The sequence below is a fragment of the Urocitellus parryii genome, chromosome 3 (genome assembly GCF_045843805.1).
Source record: "Urocitellus parryii isolate mUroPar1 chromosome 3, mUroPar1.hap1, whole genome shotgun sequence".
In the NCBI taxonomy this organism is placed as follows: Eukaryota; Metazoa; Chordata; class Mammalia; order Rodentia; family Sciuridae; genus Urocitellus; species Urocitellus parryii.
This window is the reverse complement of record NC_135533.1, coordinates 178,491,921-178,515,644: the sequence shown is the minus strand read 5'-3', so window position 1 is coordinate 178,515,644 and position 23,724 is coordinate 178,491,921. Positions and strand designations below refer to the sequence as shown.

At 36.0% G+C, this 23,724-nt stretch overlaps 1 protein-coding gene across 1 annotated transcript in view; it reads right to left on the bottom strand.

The window, feature by feature from the left end:
• The window catches only part of Kcnh8 (potassium voltage-gated channel subfamily H member 8), a 334,315-nt gene that overhangs the window by 56,750 nt on the left and 253,841 nt on the right, over nt 1-23,724 (bottom strand). Inside the window, exons 8-11 of the mRNA XM_026395926.2 lie at nt 15,778-15,975; nt 4,665-4,864; nt 3,551-3,800; nt 674-888 (exon numbers count right to left, since the gene is read on the bottom strand). Of these exons, the coding sequence (XP_026251711.1) occupies nt 674-888; nt 3,551-3,800; nt 4,665-4,864; nt 15,778-15,975 (863 nt within the window). The remainder of the gene's footprint in view (nt 1-673; nt 889-3,550; nt 3,801-4,664; nt 4,865-15,777; nt 15,976-23,724) is intronic.

The following is a 23,724-nucleotide window of genomic DNA, read 5'->3' as shown; positions in this document are numbered from 1 at the left end:
GCCTTTCAACAATCATTCCTATTAAATCCTTTGTGTCTGACACATCTAATGAAGTCATGTTCACGATCAGCTTAATCACAGGATGGAGTATAGTACATATTTTGACAGGAAAGCTGTTAGTATAAACTGAAACATGTAGCAAATATATAATTGCATAAAATGTTCATTATTCTTTCAATCTAACAATCTTCGACTTGAATCCTTTTATGCATATTTAGTCTTTTTAAGATAGATTGTTTTGGGTACTGTTCTAACAAAAAGATTAGTTTCAAGCAAAATCCATGCCAAACAATTGGTGTAGTGAGCAATTGTAAACACAGCAGACTCTGAGCCATATATTTTATCTGGAAATCTTTAAATTCTGGAGAAATCACACATCTCTAGATAAATGATATACATCATTGAAAATGATTCTCGTTTTATGCACATGAAAATATACAAGAACCAAACTAAGTTTAGAGAAGTCACCTATAAATAATATTTTCCTAGAGTGCTGGTAATGAACTCCAGTTTGGGCTTCTAGCTAATTGTTTAATTATTCAATGACTGACTGAGTAAATTTTTATATCAAAGTCTTTTTAAAGTGAGGTTATAACCATTTGCCTTTGCAGTTATAAATGATTTCCAAGACCTGTGTTGTTAGAGCTCAGCACTAATTAAAAATGAGACTTACATCACTCTCATGCCCTTCTCGAAGGTTGTATGTGAGGTCATGCTGAATGTCTTCCACGAATTTGTGAGCGTATTCTGGGTAAAGGTCTAGCACTTCAAAGAGTCCTTTGAGGATGATACACTGAAGATCACAGTAGGTTAAAGCCTTCACATCTGCATTAGTTTTTATCACTTGGTCCTTAATTGATAGATTTGCTCCAATTAAGTCTCCTTTCCCTAGAAATGGGAGAGAGAGAGAGAGAGAGAGAGAGAGAGAGAGAGAGAGAGAGAGAGAGAGAAATAGAAATAGAAATATCATTGTCAAGAAAAGCAAGAAAACTTGAGCTTAGGAATGAGAACTTCATTTGATTTACAGGCTTCATATATCTCAGATCACACTGAAGAAAGGAGAAGGCTACTTCAGGCAGGGGTGAGATTGAGGCTCACCCTGAACCCTCATTTTGACAACCCAAAATATTTTCAAATGTTGTACAATGGACTCTGGTGGGCAAAACTGTTGCTGGTATTGGACACTGGTCTAGGGATAATGGCTGAAGGATGGAGAGTTCAGAATTGCAGGTCATAGATGGTACCAGAGGTCTCTTGCAGGATTTGTCAAATTGCTTTAGACAAATCAGTTCACACACACACACACACACACACACACACACACACACACCCCTATATCTTTTTCTTTCCTTCTTTTTTGTCACAGTCCACAGCCCCTCTAACGTTTCCAGGGAAGTAATAATGGCTCAGATTTTTCTAAGTGGGAAAATGGCTTTGTGCATCTAAGGTAAGATCATCAAGAGGTATATTAATTATTTTGATCCTAGTACTTTGGACAATAATGGAAGCATGATCTTCAGCTTTTGAACATATTCAAGTTCTTTTAGTCACTTCTGGTCATTTCTACAACACCAGGGTGTGATGTGGGAGAAAGAACTCTGCACCGGTTTTCTCACAATTGGGAAGAAGAAAAAACTATTGAACATTATGAATGATAAATCTGTTACATAAAATATATAAAATACAGATTACAATTCTAATATTTTGCGACAGTGTAAAAGCCTCATTTTCTTTATCAAAATATGAAGTGAATAAATAAAAACAAGTGACCTGTGCCCCACCCCACACCCAGCAGTACCTCTCTGCCTACCAGTGTCTACTAAGATCCCACTTTCTGAATCTTAGATGATGCCTTCTCATGTGTCTTCACATGGCAGAAGGGCAAGGCAGCTCTTTGGGGCCTTTTTAATTAGGACACTAATTGCATTCATGAAGTCTCTGTCCTTGTGATCTAAACAACACTCAAAGGCCCTGCCTCCTAGAACCATAATATTAATGATGGCATCTTGACATGAATCTTAGGAGGACCCCTAACATTCAGACTATACCACCAATCCAATAAACTTGCAAAATTTAAATTGGGTAATGGACATGAAAAATCCAGCTTATATTAGAGATTCAAAAAATATTAGTTATCTTCTCTCTCCCAAATTGCAATTGTCTTGAAGTTTACTAGCTAGAATTCAGTGATAGCAGGTCTACAATTACATAGACTAGTAAGTATTGTTTACACAAGGAGGAAGCCGTGGTCATAGAGTCAAGATGCAGGTTAGCTTTGGTCTTGGAAAGACAGAGGAAAGGCCTCTGTGATCTTCCTCTCAGGGCTGTGGAGGCTTATGTGAAATCCCATGTGTGAAAATATTTTGCAAGTGGTTGCTTATAAATATTAGGCTCTTGGAAAACTAGAATAAACAGAAAGTACTGCATTAGTCCCTTTTTAGTAATGCAAATTCTAAGCCTTGGTTTATCATATTGGTGTTTAAAATATATCCCGAATTCACCTGCCACTCACCATCCCTGCTACCACCTCGGTCTATTCTCTCATGTCCTTTGCTTAAGTTTGGTTTCTACAATGGCAAGGATTTTGGCCATTTTCTTTTCTGCTATATTATTAGGGTTCAGAACAGTGTCTGATTCACTTATAGGCCCACAATAAGTATTAGCTGAATAACTGAACAAACAAAGGAGAGTGGATTTTAAAGGAAGTTTGCATAAAATTGTGAAGGAAAATTTTCTACATTAACCCTACATGCCACCCTCTTTTTAGCAGCCCTTTATATTTCAACAAAGACTAATTATGTCTTAATATTTGCAGTCAACTTCACGGGCACAAAATTTTCACAGTTATCTTCTGAGTTTTAGTTTTATCTCTTTAGTTCTTTTTTTAGTTCTGTGAGGAACTAAAAAGAGCCTATAGTCACCTTGACCGTATTAGGTTAATGACTGCAATGAGAGTTTATTCTTGAAGTATAATCCTTTTTTGCTTTATTTCTAGCACAGATAAAACTTAATTTTTGTGGTCTCTGAATTGATTCTCCACAAAAATATGGAAATGCCCTTTTAAAACTGAGCAGCTATTTTAGCTGGAGAGCATGCAGCTCATGATCAATAATTTCTTTAGGAAGGGCTATGGCTGTGGCTCAGTGATAGCACACTTGCCTGGCATGTGTGAGGCACTGGGTTCAATTCTCAGCACGACATATAAATTTAAAAAAAGGTCTATTAAATATATATATATATATATATATATATATATATATATATATTTCTTTAGGAATCAGAAAGTACTGAATTTATTTTATTACTATATGATTTGGACAATTTAACTAAGTTGTATTTATTTATCCATAAAATGAGGTTAATATTTTTACCACTGGAGTGTTTTATAAGGATTAACCAGTGTATATAATACTTAGCTAAATTAAACCCATATGAAGAATAATCCAGAGTCCATATATTCACCTGTGTTTTTTCTACTCTCACTAGCAGACTTTCCCCAGTTTCATCTTCTTAATTCATGCTGCAGAATAAAACTACCTCTCAGACCTACCAAGAATAGCCAGCACCATGCTGTCTTTAAGAACCTCCATGGAGCCCGAGCACACAAAGTAGATGGCCTGCAATGCATCCCCTTGGCGCAGCAGATACTCCCCCGGAGCACAGAAGGAGGTCTTGATGTGTAGAGACAGAGACCTGAGGCAGCCCCGGCTGGCACATTCAAACAGGGACAGCTGCAAGATTTCCTTGTTCAAGTGCATAGTGATGTCAGAACGCAGCTCATCTGGAAAGTCTTTCAGAAGCTGTCAGAGAAGATGCAGGAGGAAATCAATTTGGCTAAGTGAAGACTGACTGATGTACCTTAAAATACAAGAGGGATGTTCTTCTTACAGATTGGCTAACCAGAGTACAGAAGAGGAAATCTATGCATGTATGATCCTGGAGAGATTTTTCAGTGGCCATGACCCTTCTCGGTTGGCTACTGAATAATGAGTGCATAATAAGTCTGGAGAAATAGCACAAATTAATTAAAGACCCCGTTAGGGAAACATATAACTAGCATGTAACTCGTTGTGACTTGTTTCTCCCAGAGATTCCTATTCATGGCAGAAAAGATGGAGTTTGGACCTGCGGGTATTTTCTCTGGTGTCATAATCACATTAAGAAAGGAGAAACCAAAGTATTACCCCTTAATGTGTTGGTTTGGTTGGTGGGTTGGTGAAGTGGTTGCCTGATATATAATACCTTTCTCCCCAGTGGTAGTCTATGTTATTTCTGGAAGTCTACAGATAACAGCTATGTTGGATTTTGTTATTTTTTTTATTCTAAGAGTTGCTTTAGCTTGACTAATCTAATTGCCCAACATTACACCATTATGCTCTCATAAGAATTGGTTCCTTTAAAAAAGGAAAAATAAATCATTTGATCAACCAAAATGGCTTATTAATATAAAATACAGATCAGTCCAAAGTGGCGCTGTGAATTTGTAAACCAAAGCAGATAAAGAAGTGGATTGAGTTTCACGAGTGATGAACCAAATAAAGAGATTAAAGAAGTTGCTAAGTGTGTTTGTCACTTCTGCTACGTACATTACAGCATCTTACTTTTTTTTACCTTAGAATATGTGTTTTCTGCCTCAAAATGTCAACATGAGAGGTGAACATTACCTCATTTGAATCTATTCCGTTGTTGACTGACCAGGTGGTTTGAAAATACTCGAGCATTCTCTGCTTGAGCTGTTGGGGCAGGTGGTGAACACGGATGAAGTCCTTCAGGTCCTTAGTTCTGGTGTGATAGAGAGACCATCGGGAATACATCCTCTGTATGATTGCTGTCACGTTCCCAAACACCAAGGCGTGCATCAAGGCTGGAGAACAACATGGCATGTGAGGAGTGAGAAATGAGATAGAGGGCCCATCCTTGAAGCATAAATTTATAGACTACGTATCTAGGATCAAAGCAAAGCATGCTTATGTGGCCATGTTGACACAACTATTTTAGTAGAGGCATTTTGGTGCAACCACTTTATCACAGTGTGATTAGAGTAAAAACAAAAAATATACAGCAATATACAATATACAAAACAGGCTCCTTTGACATACTCAATCTGTTAGCTGCCATTTTGGTTATGACAAAATTTTTATTTTGAACTCTATTCACAGCAATATTATTTTAATAGTTATCTATAGAATTATATGTAGTTTAATACTTATAACAAATTAGCTTTAATAGTCTGATGCAATGTTATAAACTTATAGCTTAACAATTATTTTTAATATATAACATACATTTAAAAATCAATCTTTTTTAACCAGCAAGCCTTTGTGGAAATTTTAGTCTCACCTCCCAGAGGCTCATCATTCAAAAAATTAGTTTTAGAATATGATACATTTATATTTCTGCAAAGACTGAGGACGCTATTAGAAACGTGAATGGGGATTTGTCGAATAGTCTGAAGCTGAGTGTGGCTCCAGTCCTCAACCACACCTCAGTTTTGCATTGACTTTGATTTTAAGTGAAATAGCAGAAAAATTTCAGACAATTCAAGACACAAATTTTATGTGTGGTGATGCAGAAGAAACAGCACAATACATAGTTGCAGGAGTCCTGTTCCCGCAAGGTTTGCCAGTCAGATAGTATTTAACTCTGCTTTCTCAAAACTACCACCAGAGTGAAACGAGAGGGAGGTCTTTGTTGGCCAGAATTCAAGGGAGGATGGGGGCAGAATAGGAATTTCTTTTGGAGAAAGGTGGAATGAGAGGATGGACCTCATTTTCCAGGAATTGCCTATTTGGGGAATAATGAGGAACGTGAAGCTCAGAAGAGAGGACAGGTCTTTGCACTTGACAGTCATTAGAAGAATGGAAGTGGAATGACCTGTACAATGCCAGCAGATAACCTAAGCAGGCTTGGATTTACCTAGGCCTCTGAAACTAAAGGAACGTGGAGAGCCAGGTGTAACTATATTTATGGGCACATCATTCTGAGTGATACTCAGATTTTAGCCTTGGGAAAGAATTAACAACTAATTATCTATTTCAGCAGTTTTTGGTTAAAAAAAGAAAGGACTGAAATTCTAAAGTTTTATCCATTAGGATCTATCAAAATATCCCAGTGTATAAATATCAATGTCCAAGGAGCTACGTTAAAATGTTCTCAGTACCAAAGTAAATATATTAGTACAAGTGTGTCAATATGTTATTACATTGAACCTCCTGAATATTTCAATGCATCCCAGTTCAAGTTCTTTTTTTCCTCTATATACCAGAAATTAACAATCACTAGCGTACTAATTTCATTTTAATCTAACACTGGAATTAAAATCCTTCACCAGGTTAAAATCCTCTACCAGGTATATTATAATTTCTCTGTAAAATAATTGTCACCATGTCTAGAAAATTAATCTTTAATAACAGGAACTCAGTATTTGGGAAAAGTTACTAAAATATTGTTAAGTTTTGGGAGACAACATATTCTGGCAAAGTGAATATGAACTTCAGAATCAGACGGGTCTATATTTGAATTCCGACTTTCCCTCTTCCAGACTGTGTAAAATTGTTAAGTTTCATAATTTCTTTTTTTTTTTTTTGAGAGAGAGAGAATTTTTTTTAATATTTATTTTTCAGTTTTGGGTGGACACAACATCTTTATTTTATTTTATGTGGTGCTGAGGATCGAACCCAGCACCCCGCGCATGCCAGGCGAGCGCGTTACTGCTTGAGACACATCCCTAGCCCCAAGTTTCATAATTTCTTTACATGGACTTATTTCCTTTATATGTTAAATAGGTACACATTTCTCATAGGGCTCTTTTAAGATATAAAGAGTACACAAACATGTGTGTATATGTGTATACTATGTATACACAGTATGTGTGTGGAAAACAACGGTTGTTCAATATTGATTTTTCCTCCTTCAAAGTCTAAAAAGGTATCATGAATGTTCAGCATGCTCAATGGAGTAAGATTTGGGGAAATGTGCTTGGTTTTAAGGTTTTCCTTAAATATCTTAAATAGTTAAGAGTGGCTCTTGGTGGAAATCTCTTCTTGATCAAGGGAATTCAAGAAATATATGGCAGCTGTCTGCTACAAGCAAATTCATGTAACATTTTTCCTAAATGTTCAAAATTGAAATGCCTCCCAATGGGTCAAAAACATTCCAAGGAAAATGTGCATCTCTTAACAACTTAATGCTGCATGGTTCTTTGTGGATTCTAAATAGAGTTTCATTCTTCTGTATGGTTTTACAGGCACAACTGTTCCGATGCTTAAATATTTTATTTGGAAGAGAAGATCTCTATTTATGATAAATACTCACTAAAGAAAAGAACTGACTTTGCTCAAGTCAAAGAAATTAAATACCGATTGCAGGCTCTGTTAAAATGCTTATGGGCCAAGTGTTTGGAAACCCTACCATTTTTAAGAGTATGTAATAGTCTTTTCATGGAGATTAAACTGAGTACAGAGAACAATTTTATTTCATTTGTTTTAACACTGGTTTCCTTAATTATGTGTATGATTTTAACTTTGCTTTGCTTAATTATAATGTGTAAAGCACTAAAAGTAAGAGAAGTAATATGTTCAGATCATTTAGCATCCTAATTGTACATTATCAATAAAATGAATTACTGGGATTAATTGTAGCATTCATAAGCGTTGTTGGAAAGTACTCGTCTATGTCTGACTCACCATAATTTCAAAGTCTCATTTCAGCATAGGAAACTACTGCTGATTTAAGGAGTTTAAAAAAAAAAAAGGAAGAAAGGAAACCTTGGCTCTCATAATTTTTCATTTTCTGAAGTTATTATGGCCTTTCTGTTACTGATTTTCATGGCACTCTAGCAAAGAGTATGTGTAACTGTCGAGACAAATTATTCCATCTGCTATGAAAGTTTGACTCAAGAACTTCTATATCCAGGTCAGTTTGGAAATGATCCCTCTTCTCCATTCCTAGCAAATTTGATGTATCTAATTCTTGAGTGCTAGACCTGCTGAGAGTGTGTGGGAGGCTCTTTGTGGTGTGTGTGTGTGTGTGTGTGTGTGTGTGTGGTGCGCGCACGCGAGCTCATGTGTGTAGGAGTTTTGCATAAAATGCATTTTGTAAAATCTCATCTCAGAATCAGGTCTTTGAAAGGAACTTAATTGAGATCTAAGAAGAAACTAAGCAGATTTCAAATACAAAGAAGCACCTCCATAGGACAGCTTGGCTTTCACTTTCTCGTTCCTCTTCCATTTCCCTTCCCCGTTTCCTTCCCTGGAGTCTGGGTAATGCTGCTCTCTGGGGTATAACATCCTTGCTGATTCCTTTAGCCAACTGTTTGTCAGTGGCTTTGAAGTCTACATATGGGCTGTTTTCTCCTCATGAAAAAGGAAACCGGAACTTAGAATTTGGTAAAACTTAACAGTCTTCCTCCTTTGTCCCATCTCCTCCTTGCCCTGGAATTTTCCATTCTTTGTTACAAGTATATGGGTTGTGGATAGCAGATGGCAGAGGAACCAAAGTGAGAAATATTTCCTAGATGATGAATTTAAATGGCAGGGTAAGACATTTTAAGAATGGCCTGAATTTATGAACATAATAGCTCATATGAGCGCAATAAAATTATGTCAGGGTGTATATATAGGTGGGTAGGTCCAAAAGAAGCCTTGACTGCTTCATGACAATAATGTTCATTTATTTGTATTTATATTTACTTACATATTTGTATTTTTTTCAGTACAGGGGATCAAACTCAAAACCTCAAGCATGCATTCCACCATTGAGCTACACACCCAGACAATAATGTCCATTTAAATTTAACATGTAGTACTGAGGACTGAATTAAGGCCAATTGTATGCAATGCTTATACATTTAGGTCACAATGAACCCAATATTATGTATAACTAAAATGAACTAATAAAAAAAAGAAAGATGAAGAAAAATGTAAATGTTATCAGTGGTGAGCCATCTGGACTAGAAAGCTTTATCAAAACTCCAAGGAAGAGTTGATGGTTCCATCAATTGGGACCAACTCATGAGATGAGTTGTTATAGGCTGTCACTACTAAGTATGACAAAGGAACTTTTAGAGACATGAAAAAATATTCTCAATAGATTTTTGTTTGGCTTCAAAAAGGATACGTGTAGATATGTAAAAATATTTTAGAAAAATAGGACTATATATGTATAAGAAGACTAGAAAAGTATCTTTTGGTGATAGGATTATGAAAATTAATAATCTTCTATCTTCAGTAGTCTTCTCAAAGTGCATTGTATAGGAAAAATTGAAAAGCAGAAAAAGAATGTTATCTGCTTAAATTCCTATTTCCAATACTGAGTGGGGGAACTCCCTGAAGGAAAGTATACTGTGTTAGTCATTTTGTTTCCCAAGCATCTAATACAGTCAGCATAATTTAAGTGGACCATAAATATTTATGGAACTACAATAAACCTTTTGTAGCTTGATGTTATCTTTAAAATTTTTTTGTCACTGTAAGCAAGTGGCTTAGAAAATTTATATTGATCAGTTCAGCTTCACATCCACCTCTCCACCCTCTTCCTACTTCTTAAAGGAAATTTCTTTTTAAATGATTTCTCCTAGGTCCACTCGTGGTTATAGCTACATTTTAGGTAATATACTTTTACTTCTGTTGCCTGACTCATCCTTGTTAAGTTGATTCTAAAAACAACCTGATACGGAAGAAAAGAACTAAGCTCACGATTACTTAGCATCTCATCCCTCACTTAATGGTTGTATTATTTTTAGCTCATCTATTATAATTTTATAAGGTAAAACTAGTATCAAAGACACATGTAGAGAATGCCACACAAATACTTAATGTATACCACACTGAGATTTCTCAAAGTGAACAAAGGTATAGAATCACCTCCTGGATGAGTAACCCCGTTATTAACAGCATCCTGAGGCTTTCCTTGTGTCCCTTCATAGCCACTAACCACTCTCCTCTCCAAAGGTAACTAGAGTTATGAATCATATTACAATCAATAATTTGAATTTTCCATCAATAGCTTGAACTTTCTGTAAACAGAATCATAGAGGATGTGCTTCTTTGTATGCCTGGTTTCTCTGTTGAGCATCGAGCTTGTCAGACTCATCTATGCAGTTGCATGATATCATAGTTCATTCATTCTCATTGCTACACAGTCCTCTACTGAATAATTATCTCACAATTTGCTCATTTATTCCCCTATCAATGCATTCTTTTATTAACCAGGCATTTCCTGTTTGAGATTCTTAATGCTTTAAGGCATCTAATGCTTTAATGCTTTCATAGGCATCTATGTATATGCCTTTTGATGTATATATTATGTATTTCCATTGACTATACCATCAAAAGTGGAATTCTTGAGTTTCAGAATAGAGGTATGTTTGGATTTGGTAGATGTTGATGAAATAATCGTACCAATTGGGAGTCCCATCAACAATATAGGACAGGTCAAAGTGTTGAGTATCTTCCCAAGCAGGTAGGTTTCCCTGTGTTTTAAAATACAAAATTCTGGGAAAGGTACAATAGTATTTAATTTTTGTTTCAATTTGAATGTCTATGAATGATGTTGAGAATCCTTTCATGTTTATTTTCTCTTCATGCATTCAAAATACAATCAATCAACAGATACATGAAAAAATGTTCAACATTTCTTGTAAATTGAGAAATGCAAATCAAAACCACTCTAAGATTTCATCTCACTCTGGTCAGAATGGCAATATTAGGAAATACGAAAATGGAGGCATCATTTCTCTTAGCCTAAATACAAATTTAGAGAGCTTTAACCAGTAAAGCCAAATATCTTAGATGCCATGCAACATTCAAAAGTAGTTATCAAGAATACAAGCAACAATAAGTGTTGGTGAGGATGTCAGGAAAAAGGTACACTCATACACTGCTGGTAGGACTGCAAATTGGTGCAACCAATCTGGAAAGCAGTATGGAGATTCCTTAGAAAACTTGGAATGGAGCCACCATTTGACCCAGATATACCACTCCTCAGTCTATACCCTAAAGACTTAAAAACAGCGTACTACAGTGACACAGCCACTTCAGTGTTTATAGCAGCACAATTCACAATTGCTAAACTGTGGAAGCAAACTACATAGATGCCCTTCAATAGAGGAATGGATAAAGAAACTGTGGTACATATACACAATGGAATATTACTCAGCATTAAAAGAGAATAAAATTATGGCATTTGCAGGTAAATGGAGGGAGTTGGAGAATATCATGCTAAGTGAAGTAAGCCAATGCCCCAAAACCAAAGGCCGAATGTTCTCTCTGATAAGTGGATGTGGACCTATAATGGGGAGGGGCATGAGGAAAATGGAGGGACTTTGATTGGGTAAAAGGGAGGGAGGAGTGGAAGGGGCATGGGAGTAGGAAAGATGGTGTAATGAGATGGATGTCATTACCCTAGGCACATGTATGACGGCACATATGGTGCAGTGCTACATCATGTACAACCAGAGAAATTAAGATATGTGCTCCGTTTGTGTACAATGAATCAAAATGCATTCTGCTATCATGGATGACTAATTAGAGCAAATAAAAAAATATTCTAAAAAGTCTGAAAAAAAACCCTTACTTTTGAAGTGATTTTTCAAATTTCTGTGCACTTTTTAAGTTGTGTGTGTGGATTTGTATAAGTTCTTTAAACATAATATATAAGAGTTCTTTGTCAGATAAATGTTTGTGACTATCTTCTCCTACCTTTTAGCTCAGCTCTTCTTGCTGTGTCTTTTGATAAAGAGAAGTTCTGCAGTTTGATTTATCATTCTTTTAGGGAACTCATGTCATGTCTAGAAAATTTTTGCTAAATCTAAGGTCATGACAACATGCTCTTGAATTCCCCTTTGGGCAGCTTTATTATTCTATTTTTCATGTTTATATCAGAATTCATTCAGAACTAATTTGTACAGTTGTAAGAGGCATCGAGATTGTTTTCCAACTCATGGATACATGTTTGACCCAGCAACATTTATTGAAACTGCTGCCAGTTTCAATAATTTAAAACTGCTACCAGTTCTCCCTTTGCACTGCAGTGCCACCCATGTCATAAATAAAGTGGCTATAAATGTGTGGGCGTTCCTGAACTCTAGTCCATTTTTTTGACCTATCCATCTATTCTGCAGCCAACACCACATTTCTTTAACTGCCATTACTTTCTAATACATCTTGATATTTGTAGTGCAAATCTTTTTTTTTTCCTTTGTTTTTCATGGTTATTTCTATTAGTTTTAGCTCTTTTCATTTGCTCTAGCTTTTGCAAACAGCTCGTCAGTTTTCAAACACACATAAATCACGTGTACAAAATCTATTGGGATTTTTTATTGGGGTTACATTGAATTTTTCATTAGTTTGGGCAAAACTTATATCCTTACAATACCAAGTCCATCATCACCAACCATTACCATTGTATATCTTTCCATTATTTAAAAAACAAATTGTAAATTTTCTCCCTTTTTTTTTTTGCAGTTTTCTGTGCAGAAGTGTTGTACTGTAATTAAATTTATTTGTCCATATTGGATACTTTTGCAATTGCTTTTTTACATTTCATTTTTTCTAATTAGTTGTCACCAGTCTACATGCATAAAATTGATTTTTATATATGGATCTTATATATATTAGCTTACTAAATTCACTTATTAATTCTAATTGTTGTCTGAAGCTTTTAGAATTCTTCTTTGCTATGCATGCTTTCAAAGTCCATATACAGTTTTCTAGGTGAGAATTTTAAAATTATTTTTGCTTAATCTCTTTTACAGTTTGAAATATTCATTCCATATATCAGTAGTTTCACAGTCCGTAATTACAGATGCTTATATGGAAGCTTAAATAGTATCTTCAAGTGGAAGTTTAATATATATGAAGGATAAATAAAACTGTGGAACTCCTGAGGAAATTCTTCAGGCTCCCAGAGTCTTCCCAGATTGGTCCAATTTTTTTTTCCCTGCCATTTTTCTTCACCCAGCTTCTATGTACCTTTGCCCTAGTTAACTATCTGGGATTCTGACAGATAATATTGCTACTGCCTATTTGTAGTAGCTATTGCATTCTTACCATTAGCAACTTCATCTGCCTTGTGTGAGGATACTTAATGCGATACTCTAGACTTAAGTCCATAGTAACATATGTTTAATTTTTTTTTCTTTTAAAAAATAAATTATTTGCATATATTTATAAATATTAAATAAATAAAATCAATTTCTAGTATATAATGAAATGGGTATTTTACAATGACTTTGCCAGGGAGTCCTGACATTTAAACTCACTAAACCTCTGGGGTCTTATGTCTAGGTTGGGGTATTAATAATTTTCATCTTATAATATTATGAGAATTAAATGAACAAAGTGCTCAATATCACATGCTTTTATGATTAGCTCTCCATGTTACACAAGTAAAAATGCAGGCATCATTTGTCTTAGCCTAAATACAAATTTAGAGAGCTTGAACCAGTAAAGTCAAGCCTCTTAGATGCCATGTAACATTCAAAAGCAGAGTGCTGCTGAAGTCACCTAAAGTTTTAATACCACTTATCCATGAGCACTATACCAGGATTTTATCCCAGGGAATTTGCTCAATAAACATTTTACAAAGAACTGACAAAGAGACATTATCAGATTATTTCCTGTGCCTTTGGGCCTTGTGACTGGTGGAGCTCCTACCTTGAGTGAACAGCAGGAAAGAGCTTATGCTTTTCTGATTGAGGAGCACTCACAATGTAGTAGGCGGATCACTAGAGAATAAGCTCATTTATTTAAAAGATTTTTCAAATATTAAATTAGGAGGCTTAAGCCTTGAGCATTTGAGCCTTTCCCAACATTTCCATCAGGAGTAGAAGAAACATGGGCCAATATTAAATAAGTATAGACTGTGTTTATTTGCAAAATGCTTGTCATTTTGCTAGGCAGAAAGATGGGCCATCAAGGGAGAGTGGAAATTATATAAGTCATAATACTGGAGATGAAATAGCCACCACAGGATCTGGCACAGTGTAGCTCTTCAGAAAATAAGAATTCTTGTTCTCTGCTCCCTAGGCTGTGACTGCTTGACATCAGCCAAGAGCCTGTTAAATTGCTGCAGTCCCAGCATGCTACTTCAGCAACTCTGCCGCGAACACTGCCTTTCCAAGAAATGCTCCCCATCCTGGCTTTCCTACTCACTGCTTCTGAACTTCCTGATTTGGTACTTATTATCTACTGTCCAGTGTCCTCCAAATTCTTTCCCGATGTTTCATCCTATCTCCTCCAAACTGGCTTATCAGCTCCTTGAGGGCAGGTTTGGTTTTACACTTTGATTTCACTGTGAGCTAAATGATGAATCGCTTGAGTCCCCCATACTGCTCCATATCACATTTTCTACTATATAAGGTTCAAAACTCTATCTGATATCTGGGATGAAAGCCAATGAGAGAACGTGGCACAGTCTTCTGAAGCAATAGTTTGGGTCAGAAAATACTAACAGGATTCTAGTCTACGAGCAACGTTTAATCCAGGTAAATGTTCATGTTCACTCCTGCTTCGTGACAGCAGTCATTATTCAGCAAAATTTCCTTCTATGTTTTAAAGAGAGATGCATTCAACAGGGTTCAAATGTTGCCTCTTCATGGTTGTGTGGTGTTGGGAAAGTTACTTTAATTTCCAAAGCTTTAGATTAGTCATTTGAAAAAGGTGGATAATAATAGTATCTATCCTACATTGGTTAGGAGGTTCAGAAAAGAGAAATCATGCTAAGTATTTCAGTAAAGGACATTTTTATGAAGAGTTGTTTCCCTGGTATTGGAGGGATGAATGAGCCAAAAGGGAGCATAAAGTTACAGCAGATATATAATAAATGAAGAAGTGCAGCTAACCTAAGAGCTGGATCCAGAAAGGAAAGAAGTGACAAAAATGCTCAGAGGAGGAATTATGAAGAGCCTCAAGAAACCATGGCTCTGATTTGGGGTGCTGGTACCCCCAGTTGATGCTGGGATTTCTGAGGAGGCCCAAGGAGGCAGGCTCTAGGAGTGCCTAAGAGTCTGAGAGCTAAAAGCCACTGGGGTGGGCTGCCTCCACAGTTGCAAAGCCTGGACAGCAGAAGCAGCCTGCCTTCTCTCCTCCACCAGCCTGCCAGTATTGGCAGAAGTCAATAAAGTCAGCTGGCAAAGAAGAGTATGGTCTGGGGCTTAGAGAAAACAGTAATACTTGTTTATTATTAAATAGGATAATAATGTCAAACCCCAAAATTTACCTTAAGAATTGCTTATGATATTGCACTAAAGCATTTAGCTCAGAGAATGGAACATAGAAGTGATTAATACATTTTAACTACTTATTATTACATTGGTGCAATAATATTATTACAATTGGTGAAAAATTGGTTTTTATTTTTAATCAAATGAGCTAGCAAACATTCTTAACTTACTACATTAGTATTAACAAAATTTGGAAACATTGACCTGTCTGGGACCACAGAATAAAGTTTCAAATATACCCCGGCAAATTCAGACTCATGTAACTCCCAAACACAGGAGGTAAACAGCATGTTAAGAAAACACTGTGTTTGACCTTTCAAAATCAACCATCAGGTGCTTATTCATCTGTCCAGAAAATGAAATTCATTAACATCACAGGCTTTCATTGTTAATTTATATGTGCATTATAAGGTTTGTCACTGATTTCCTAATTAGTGCTTTTAGAATCTTTCAAATTTGACCAATTTTTCTCCATTGTGTTTCAGGACAGCGCAAACAGAATGTCTGGCAGACACACATTCCTTTTCTTGGTCTGAAAGAAGGAGTTCCCTTACCACCAATCAGCATGGTGCAGATGGAGAAGATCTTCTCTGCATCTGTGTTAGCAGAGACGTTCCCAAACCCCACGCTGGTGAGGCTGCTAAGAGTGAAGTACAGAGCGGCGATATAGGCACTTCGGATGGACGGGCCCCCCAAGGTATTGTTGCCATAGTAGGGAGATTCCAGTCTCTTTCCCAACTCATGGAGCCAACCTGCAATAAGGAAAATAATAAAAATTTCAGATTGAAAAGTAAATCTTGGCATTAGCCAATGTCTGTGTAATGATAAACAGGGACAGAATAATTGGCTCTAGGAAAACATGAAAGAAAGTTAAAAGGAAATTAAGGCAAGGTATCAGATTTTATTGCTATGAAAAACAAAGACATTATTTTTATGCACACTGTTCTGTATAATACACACTGCAGAGAAATACACATTTGAGAATGGACTGGTGGCCAAAGTTAAACGGGTTACCTTACAGCAAGAAACTACCTGCAGAGATTGAATTAGGGATGGCTACTCTCTGCAATGGTACTGCGAATTTCACTAGCCCCATTAAGCTCCTCTTAATGGAAAATCTACATGGTGATAAATAACAGGAATCATGAGAGTTTAAAGTTCACAGGGTGAGGTGGGCTTTGTTTCTATTCTATAAGACCCTTCCCCATTTTCCCCATTCATTTGGACTGATATTTAGTGGCTTTATGAACCCCAGTTTATGTTTCCTCATTCGGGAAGAGTCTCTGCAACCTCATTTTGCATTTCTGGTTGGGAGGAAAATTGCCTAAGTAACAGATACCTGTAATGGAACTTGATGCTCACTTCAGTTGTTTTGCACTTGTGTACATGTGTCAAATTTTATCAGGTTAAATGTTTTAAATGTCTATTGTATATCAATTGTATTGTGATAATTTATTAAAAATATATATTAATAAAGATGAGAGAATAGTCAATATAATATTAACAACAGCATCATCTAAAATGCTAACACAACACAATGACTTACATTAAAATCCTTTATTGAAAATGTTTGCCTTTTAAGAGTTTATATTTTATAATTATAATATTTTATACTTCTCTATGTCTCTCTATGTAATATGAAAGTAAGGTTCATAACACTGGTTAATGGATATTATTCACAAACCACCACTTTCTTATAAGCATTTCACTAAATGACTGTCAAGGAAGAGATGGAAAAACATAACATTTTTTAAGCAGTAATAATACTTTAAAGTTTTAGACTATGGAACTGTGCTGGGTAATTAAAATGCAAATTTGAAGCAGCTGATTGTTCCCTGAGACCCAGGAGAAATGCTCAGTGGTGAGTACTGTGCCCAGTTCACCCTGTCTCTGGAGAAGCATTTCCTAATCTTTTGTTTGCATCAGAAACATCTAGAGGGCTTGTTAAACAGATTGCCAGGTCCCGTCCCTGGCATTTCTGGTACAGTAAGTGGGGAGGCTGGGGAAAAGGCTGAAAAATTGATTTTGTAACAAGTTCCCAAATGATGCTACTGCTGCTGCTGGACCACACTTTGAAGAAGTACCACTCCATAACAGTGGTTCTGAAGCTGGCTGCAGATGGAAATTTTAAAAACACAATGCCCAGGCTCCACCTCAATTAATTAAGTCAGAATTTCTGGTGCCATGTCCAGTTATTGGTATGGTTTAAAAGCTCCCCAGTAAAAGCCAATGTGAAAGGAGGACTTAGACTCACCATACTCTAGAACTTAGCAAACACCCGACAATAATAGAATTTAATAAGTGTTATTTTAAAAAGCAAATGCATTCATGAATAGATAAGTGGTTCTTATCTTTACGATGGTGTGAGATTAGATGATAACACTTATGCAGATAAAAAAACACATGAACATTGTAAATTTGTATTGGATTTATACACAGAATATAATAAGAACATTTTTGATGATAGGAAATGATAATAAAATGTAAGAACTTTATGCTATAAAAGATGATCCCATTAATAGTTTGCAGCTATTCACCCTTTCTAGAAAAGTTTCATGGAAGGTATAAGGGCTAGATGCAAACCCAGATTTATGTCTATACTCTGCTATCTATATGTTAGGAATCACAAACCTCTTTAAGTTTGTTTTCTCATTTTTAAAAATAGAGATTCTAACTTGTAAGGTTGCAGCAACATTAAATGAGATGCCATGTGAAGAAAATGCCAACCACTGCTACTGGCAGAGATTTGGGGTACACTATCATAGTTGCTTTCTTTTGTTACTTAAATTGGAACATACCATCACAAAATTCAGACAGGTAAGAGAAAATATGAAGCCAGAAATGAAAGGTAATGGAAAAAGAAAAGTGGTGACAAAATTTATTGGGTAGAACACTGTGGTAGGATGTGATATAATTGAGCATTGCCTAACTTATAGATACAGGAAGAAGATCCAGCAGACAGTAGTTCTTAAATTTGGAGAGTTGTGAATCTAAAGAAAGTTGTGACTTCTTTTCTCAGAACAATGTGTGCCTGGGGACACACACACACACACACACACACACACACACACACACTTCTGGACAAATTTTCAAGTGGTCCATGGCTTCCTAGAGCTCTTTCAAACATGCCTAGTCCAAGGACCTAGATTAAAAACTCTGTTCTAGAATTTTAAGTGATGGGAAGGAGGACGAGGTAATAAAGTATGACTTGGTAAAACTTAGCTTAATTTCTTAAGGAAAAAAATGATTTAGAAATAAAGACAACTTATTTAAAAAGAAAGAGATCACAAAAGCAAAGCAGGTGTGCACTGGAACACTTTGTTGGACTTCTATGCTCTTTGGGAAGACAGTCAAGACACATTGGTAAAATCAGGAAGCAGGGATGACATCTGTATCCTTCATCATGTTCAGGAGGAAGATTTCTGCAGAATAGCACTCTCATGGGCATCTGACTGATCATTGTTGAGTATGGACAACAATGAGATGTTGGGTAACTGATGGGGGGTCTGTTTTTCAGGAGTCATCCCAGTTGTGCTCTGAAAGGAATGTCATATCATCTCTGCATGACAAATAAGTGATTAAAGGGGCTTGTCCCTTTGTTCCACATTGGTCATTTCTGCTAATAATAGGGAAATCTAAGCAGCTGAAAAATGTCACTTTGCCCTGAGAGTAAATACTGCCTGACCTAACTTTTATTTTAGTTGATGCATAGAGGGAAAAAAACAACAACAACAACAAAAAAATCCACCCTAAAGCTCCTGCTTCTTCTCAGCTGGCTCTGCTACACAGTCAGAACATGAATATACATACCACTGGACCCATTTGTTGATGTTTAGTTGAATTAAAGCACTTATTTACTTATGGAATTCCAAGTTATCTCATGAAAAAAAGTAAAAAAGCTAGCTAATACATTTGCTTACGAGTCTTAATTTGAACAACAAAAAAAATGAAACATGTAAGTATTCTCTGGACCAAATCGGTTTTCATATCAATTGATTTTTCTAAATAAAATAGGGTATAAATTTATGTTAGGATAAGAGATGATCACCTCACTCGATGCCAGTTCCTTGACATATGTGTGAGACTGCCTATCAGAGTGGTCCAGGGAGCAACACACAGATGAACAACAGACCTACTTCTTGTTGATACTGTATCTCTTTTCTGTCTGGCCAACTGTTCCATCTATTTTGAGAAACATCTTGTTTTCTAAAAAGGGTTGCTACTAAACTGTGTTACAGCTGACAGAGCAGAAGTAATAATGATCATGAAAAAAACTGGTAACTTGGAAAGGAGGTAACACCCACAAATCCGGGGATTGGCTATGAGGGCTAAATAAAACTTCTTCACAGAACAGCTCGGTCAGAAATGAGAGCACATGTTCCACTGTAGTCAGACAACATGTCCCTTCACTGTACAGAAGAAGCAATTTAACCAATTTGGAATCTAGTCTTTTTTTAAGCTGGAGGAACTCATGTCTCTAAAGGAAGGGATGTCCTGGAACAGTCTGTCTGCTTCTGCTCATTTTTTTTTTTAAAGTACATTTTGAAGGAAAAAGCACATGCAGAACATGCAGTAGAATCTAAATATGCTGCAAACACTGCCACATGATAAAAACAAGAGATCCCACAATAATGCTGTTGTTACTAAAATGGATTAAGATTACATGAACAGAGATTTGTGAAATAAATAAGTGATCAGTCAATCTCAAAGAGAGAATGACTCTGAATGAGCATACCTAGAAAAGTAGATAATTCTCCTGATAATTCATTATGTGTATTTATCAGTGCATACTGACCATGGGTCTAGTGTTTTGCTCAAATATATACATTTACCACTAAAAAGGAATTTCTTATTATTTTATTCTCTAGGGCTTTGTACAAAAACATACACAGTTTTACTAATTATATTGTGCATTCACAATTTGTACAGGTGTGACCTGTTTTCTACAACAGATGCATTCCTGGAAAGTTTGCTTTACATTAGAATTTGGTAAGTTAATAGGTATTTTAGGCTAGGAATAAAAATATGAAATTTAAGGAAAACCCAGACTGAATCTCTTTGGTTATATAAGATAATTCAGTAAAATGAAAAATGACTCAATAAAATACAAGCTTGTTAAATCAGATTTAGATGTGTGTTTAAATGTGTGCATATAGGGAAAGAAAGGGGAGGAGGAATTAGCAACTCATAATTCTTGTAATTCAAAGTCATGTTCTAGTTAGGAATAAACCATGTTGTAATGGGAGTTAGCAAGAACGGAGCCCAGCCGAGGGTTTTCCTGTTAGTAGGTTAGCATCTGATTACTACTTCACTGACTGCTACCTGTACTTCAGACTCTGCTGGGGTGGCACATTTTTCTGTCTCATTTACATGCACCAATTTGTGGAACAGGTACAATGACCACGTGAATTCTGATTCATTATTTCATTAGTGATCATGACAACTTAGGAATTATTATATCTGTCCAAAAGATTAGAAAACTAAAGCTCAGAGATATTAAATGACTTGTTCAAAACGGCAGTGTTGGGATTCTAGCCCAAATCTGTCTTCTGTTTGGTCCAGCAAACATCTTTAGGAAATAGCAGGAAAGGGACACAGAGAAGGAAAGGAAGACAACAAAGTAGGCATCATCAGGAAAATTAGCACTATAGTGAACTGGAACTTAATAACATTGGGAAATGTCTCAACCAATGTAGAAATCGTTGCCCTCTTAGCTTAGGGAAGGATACCATTATCCATCATTAGTTGAGGTCTGCTTTGGAGAGTTTTAATTCTTCACCAGTACCTTGCCTATTAGCAGAGGAGCTTGGAAAATGCCTCAGGCAACTAGAACCTACGAAATCAAATCTCACAGGCTAAGGGGCCAGGGTGGAGCACCAAAATTTATGACAGCAGCCAACATTACTGGATATCAAGTTCTTAGCTAAAATTTCACATGACATTATTTTTCCAGTTCCTACAACAATTCTACCTTAGGAAAGGGACAGACAAGTTGAGCAATTTTCTTTATTTTTCAAGTTAGAATCAGATCTGAAATACAGATTTCATAACTTTCTAACTTAAATATCCTTGTTCTTTCTGCTATACTAAATAAAGTGCTAATTTTATGTCACTTTTTCTCTAGTGGTCTTTGAAGTAGGTTCTGACTTATTTTACTTTATTTTCAGCTCTATTGGGTTATAATTGACAAATGAAATTGTGTATATTTATAATGTGCTACACGATGTTTTGATATACACATATGTTGTAAAATGATCACCATAATCAAGCTAATTAAGATATCAATATCAATCAACTTACAGTCAATTTTTTTTAGTGGTAAAAGTATTTAACGTCTACTGTCTTAGCAATTTTCAAATTTGCAGTTTTTTTATATTATTTACATTTTTATGAAATATATAGTTTATCTTATTACTGTGTAGAGTATTACATAGTACAACTATGTAACTATGTAGAATCATCATGCCCTATAATAGGCTATTTTAAATTATTGTTTTAGATTGTGCTGTGTTGAAATCATTATTAAGTAAGTTTGCATTTTCAGGACTTACTTTTTACTTTGAGTGGGAGAATATCTCCCCAAAGCATGATGTAATGTTATAGAAAATAGATGAAATTATCTAAATATAATCCACAGTATAAACCCAACCTAACTTGGTATTTAGAATTGGAATGTTACTTTAACTGTGATCAAGAGAGTTCAAGTACAAATTTCAAGCACAGAAAATACTGTGCTAGAGTTGATGTTTGATTGTACTCCCTCCTTACGTCTGAAGACCCACTTAATCCTCTTGGACGTCGTTAGGATGAGAGGTGGAAAAACACTGTGCTTCTTGTGATTCATAAGACAGCAGGTGGCTGGCTGAGGGAGGCAGAGCGTTGGGAGAAAATGAGTACAGTGGGGGCACAACATGAGAGCTCCTTCTCTTCAGCTTTTATACCTAGGGCTGAAGCATGGGAATGCCTGGTTGCAGAGGTGATTGAGAAGTGTTAGAAGTCTGAGTGTGTGTACGGTTGGGTGTGTTTGTGGTGGTGGTAATCGACACCCACAGCATTTGTGAAGGCAAATGCATGGATGCCTTCTTAGTGGAATCAACAAATCAATGTCAAATGCTACCATAGTTTTCTGCCTTTCCGTCCTGAATTATCCTTGACCACATCTCATAAAATGGGGAGCGGGGAGATGGTGGGAGTGAGAAATACTTAGAGAAATGACAAATTCTGAACTAGTGATAGCATAAGTGGTACATTTTTCTTGACAGCACATAATGTTTCTTGCTCTGAAGGATCAATTACCAGTAGAACTAGGGCAGACATGGTACATGCATCAAAATGTACCAGCATTTACTGGTACCGACACTTAATAGGAGTAAATACAAGAGAAAAGTTTGATATTTCATTTGCATTGTCTCGTAAAATATCTGTACTCCACTGCATGGGTAAGAAACATCATCATTAAGAAATACACTCATCATGATTCTTGAGGTTCACCTAGGACCTGTCATTATAATATTTTGCTTTTTTTCTTTTTGCTTTAACAATTTTTTTTGTTTGTAAATACTTTTAGAAGTACACAAAAGTCGCAAAGATTTTACAGAGAGTCCCTGTGTAGGGCACATCCCCCCCCATTTTAATATCTTAAATCACAACTGTAAATTTGTCAAAATTGTGAAATTAATATCAGTGCATTAATATTAACTAAACTATGGGCTTTTCACATTGTGATTTAAGAATCATAATCAAGGCCATATTCTGCCTTATTCTTCAAAACTCATTCCCACCATCTACCCCATCCCCATTTTATGAGATGTGATCAAGGATAATTCAGGACAAAAAAGTGATAGCATTTGACATTGATTTGTTGATTCCACAAAGAAGGCATCCATACATTTGAGGTTCCAATTTGAAAGGAAAGTGGTCATTACTTTGGGCTTTGCTAATCTCGCACTGTCATTCTCATAAACCAAGGAGTATTTCACATTGTCAGTGTGGTCTACTTTTGAAGTAAAAGACAGAAACAATAATGATTGATCATAAAATAGTATCAAGTGGAATGAGTCAAGATATTTAGATCCCATGCTTGGTCTTATCACTAATTAAATAGCTGTGTGATCCTTTATGTATCAATGAATTGTTCTGATCTTCTATTTCTCACACTTGAATGTGAGGTGATAGAATTGAGTAATCTCTAGGTTCTCTTTCCGGTCCAAGATTTTATGAAGTAAGATTCTGTAATGTTTCTTCACAAATGGCTGACTGTTTCTTTTTAATACAAATGCTGTGTAGGAACTAGTGACAGCCAATTCCTTTTTCATTTGTTTTTAATTATTTGATTGAAGATTATCAGCAAATATTGATGGGATAAAGATGGAAGTTTTTCACATTTTGATGCATGTACCATGTCTGCCCTAGTTCCACTGGTGATCGATCTTTCAGAGCAATAAACATTATGTGCTGTTAGCATTGTCAAGAAAAAAGTACCACTTATGTTAACACTAATC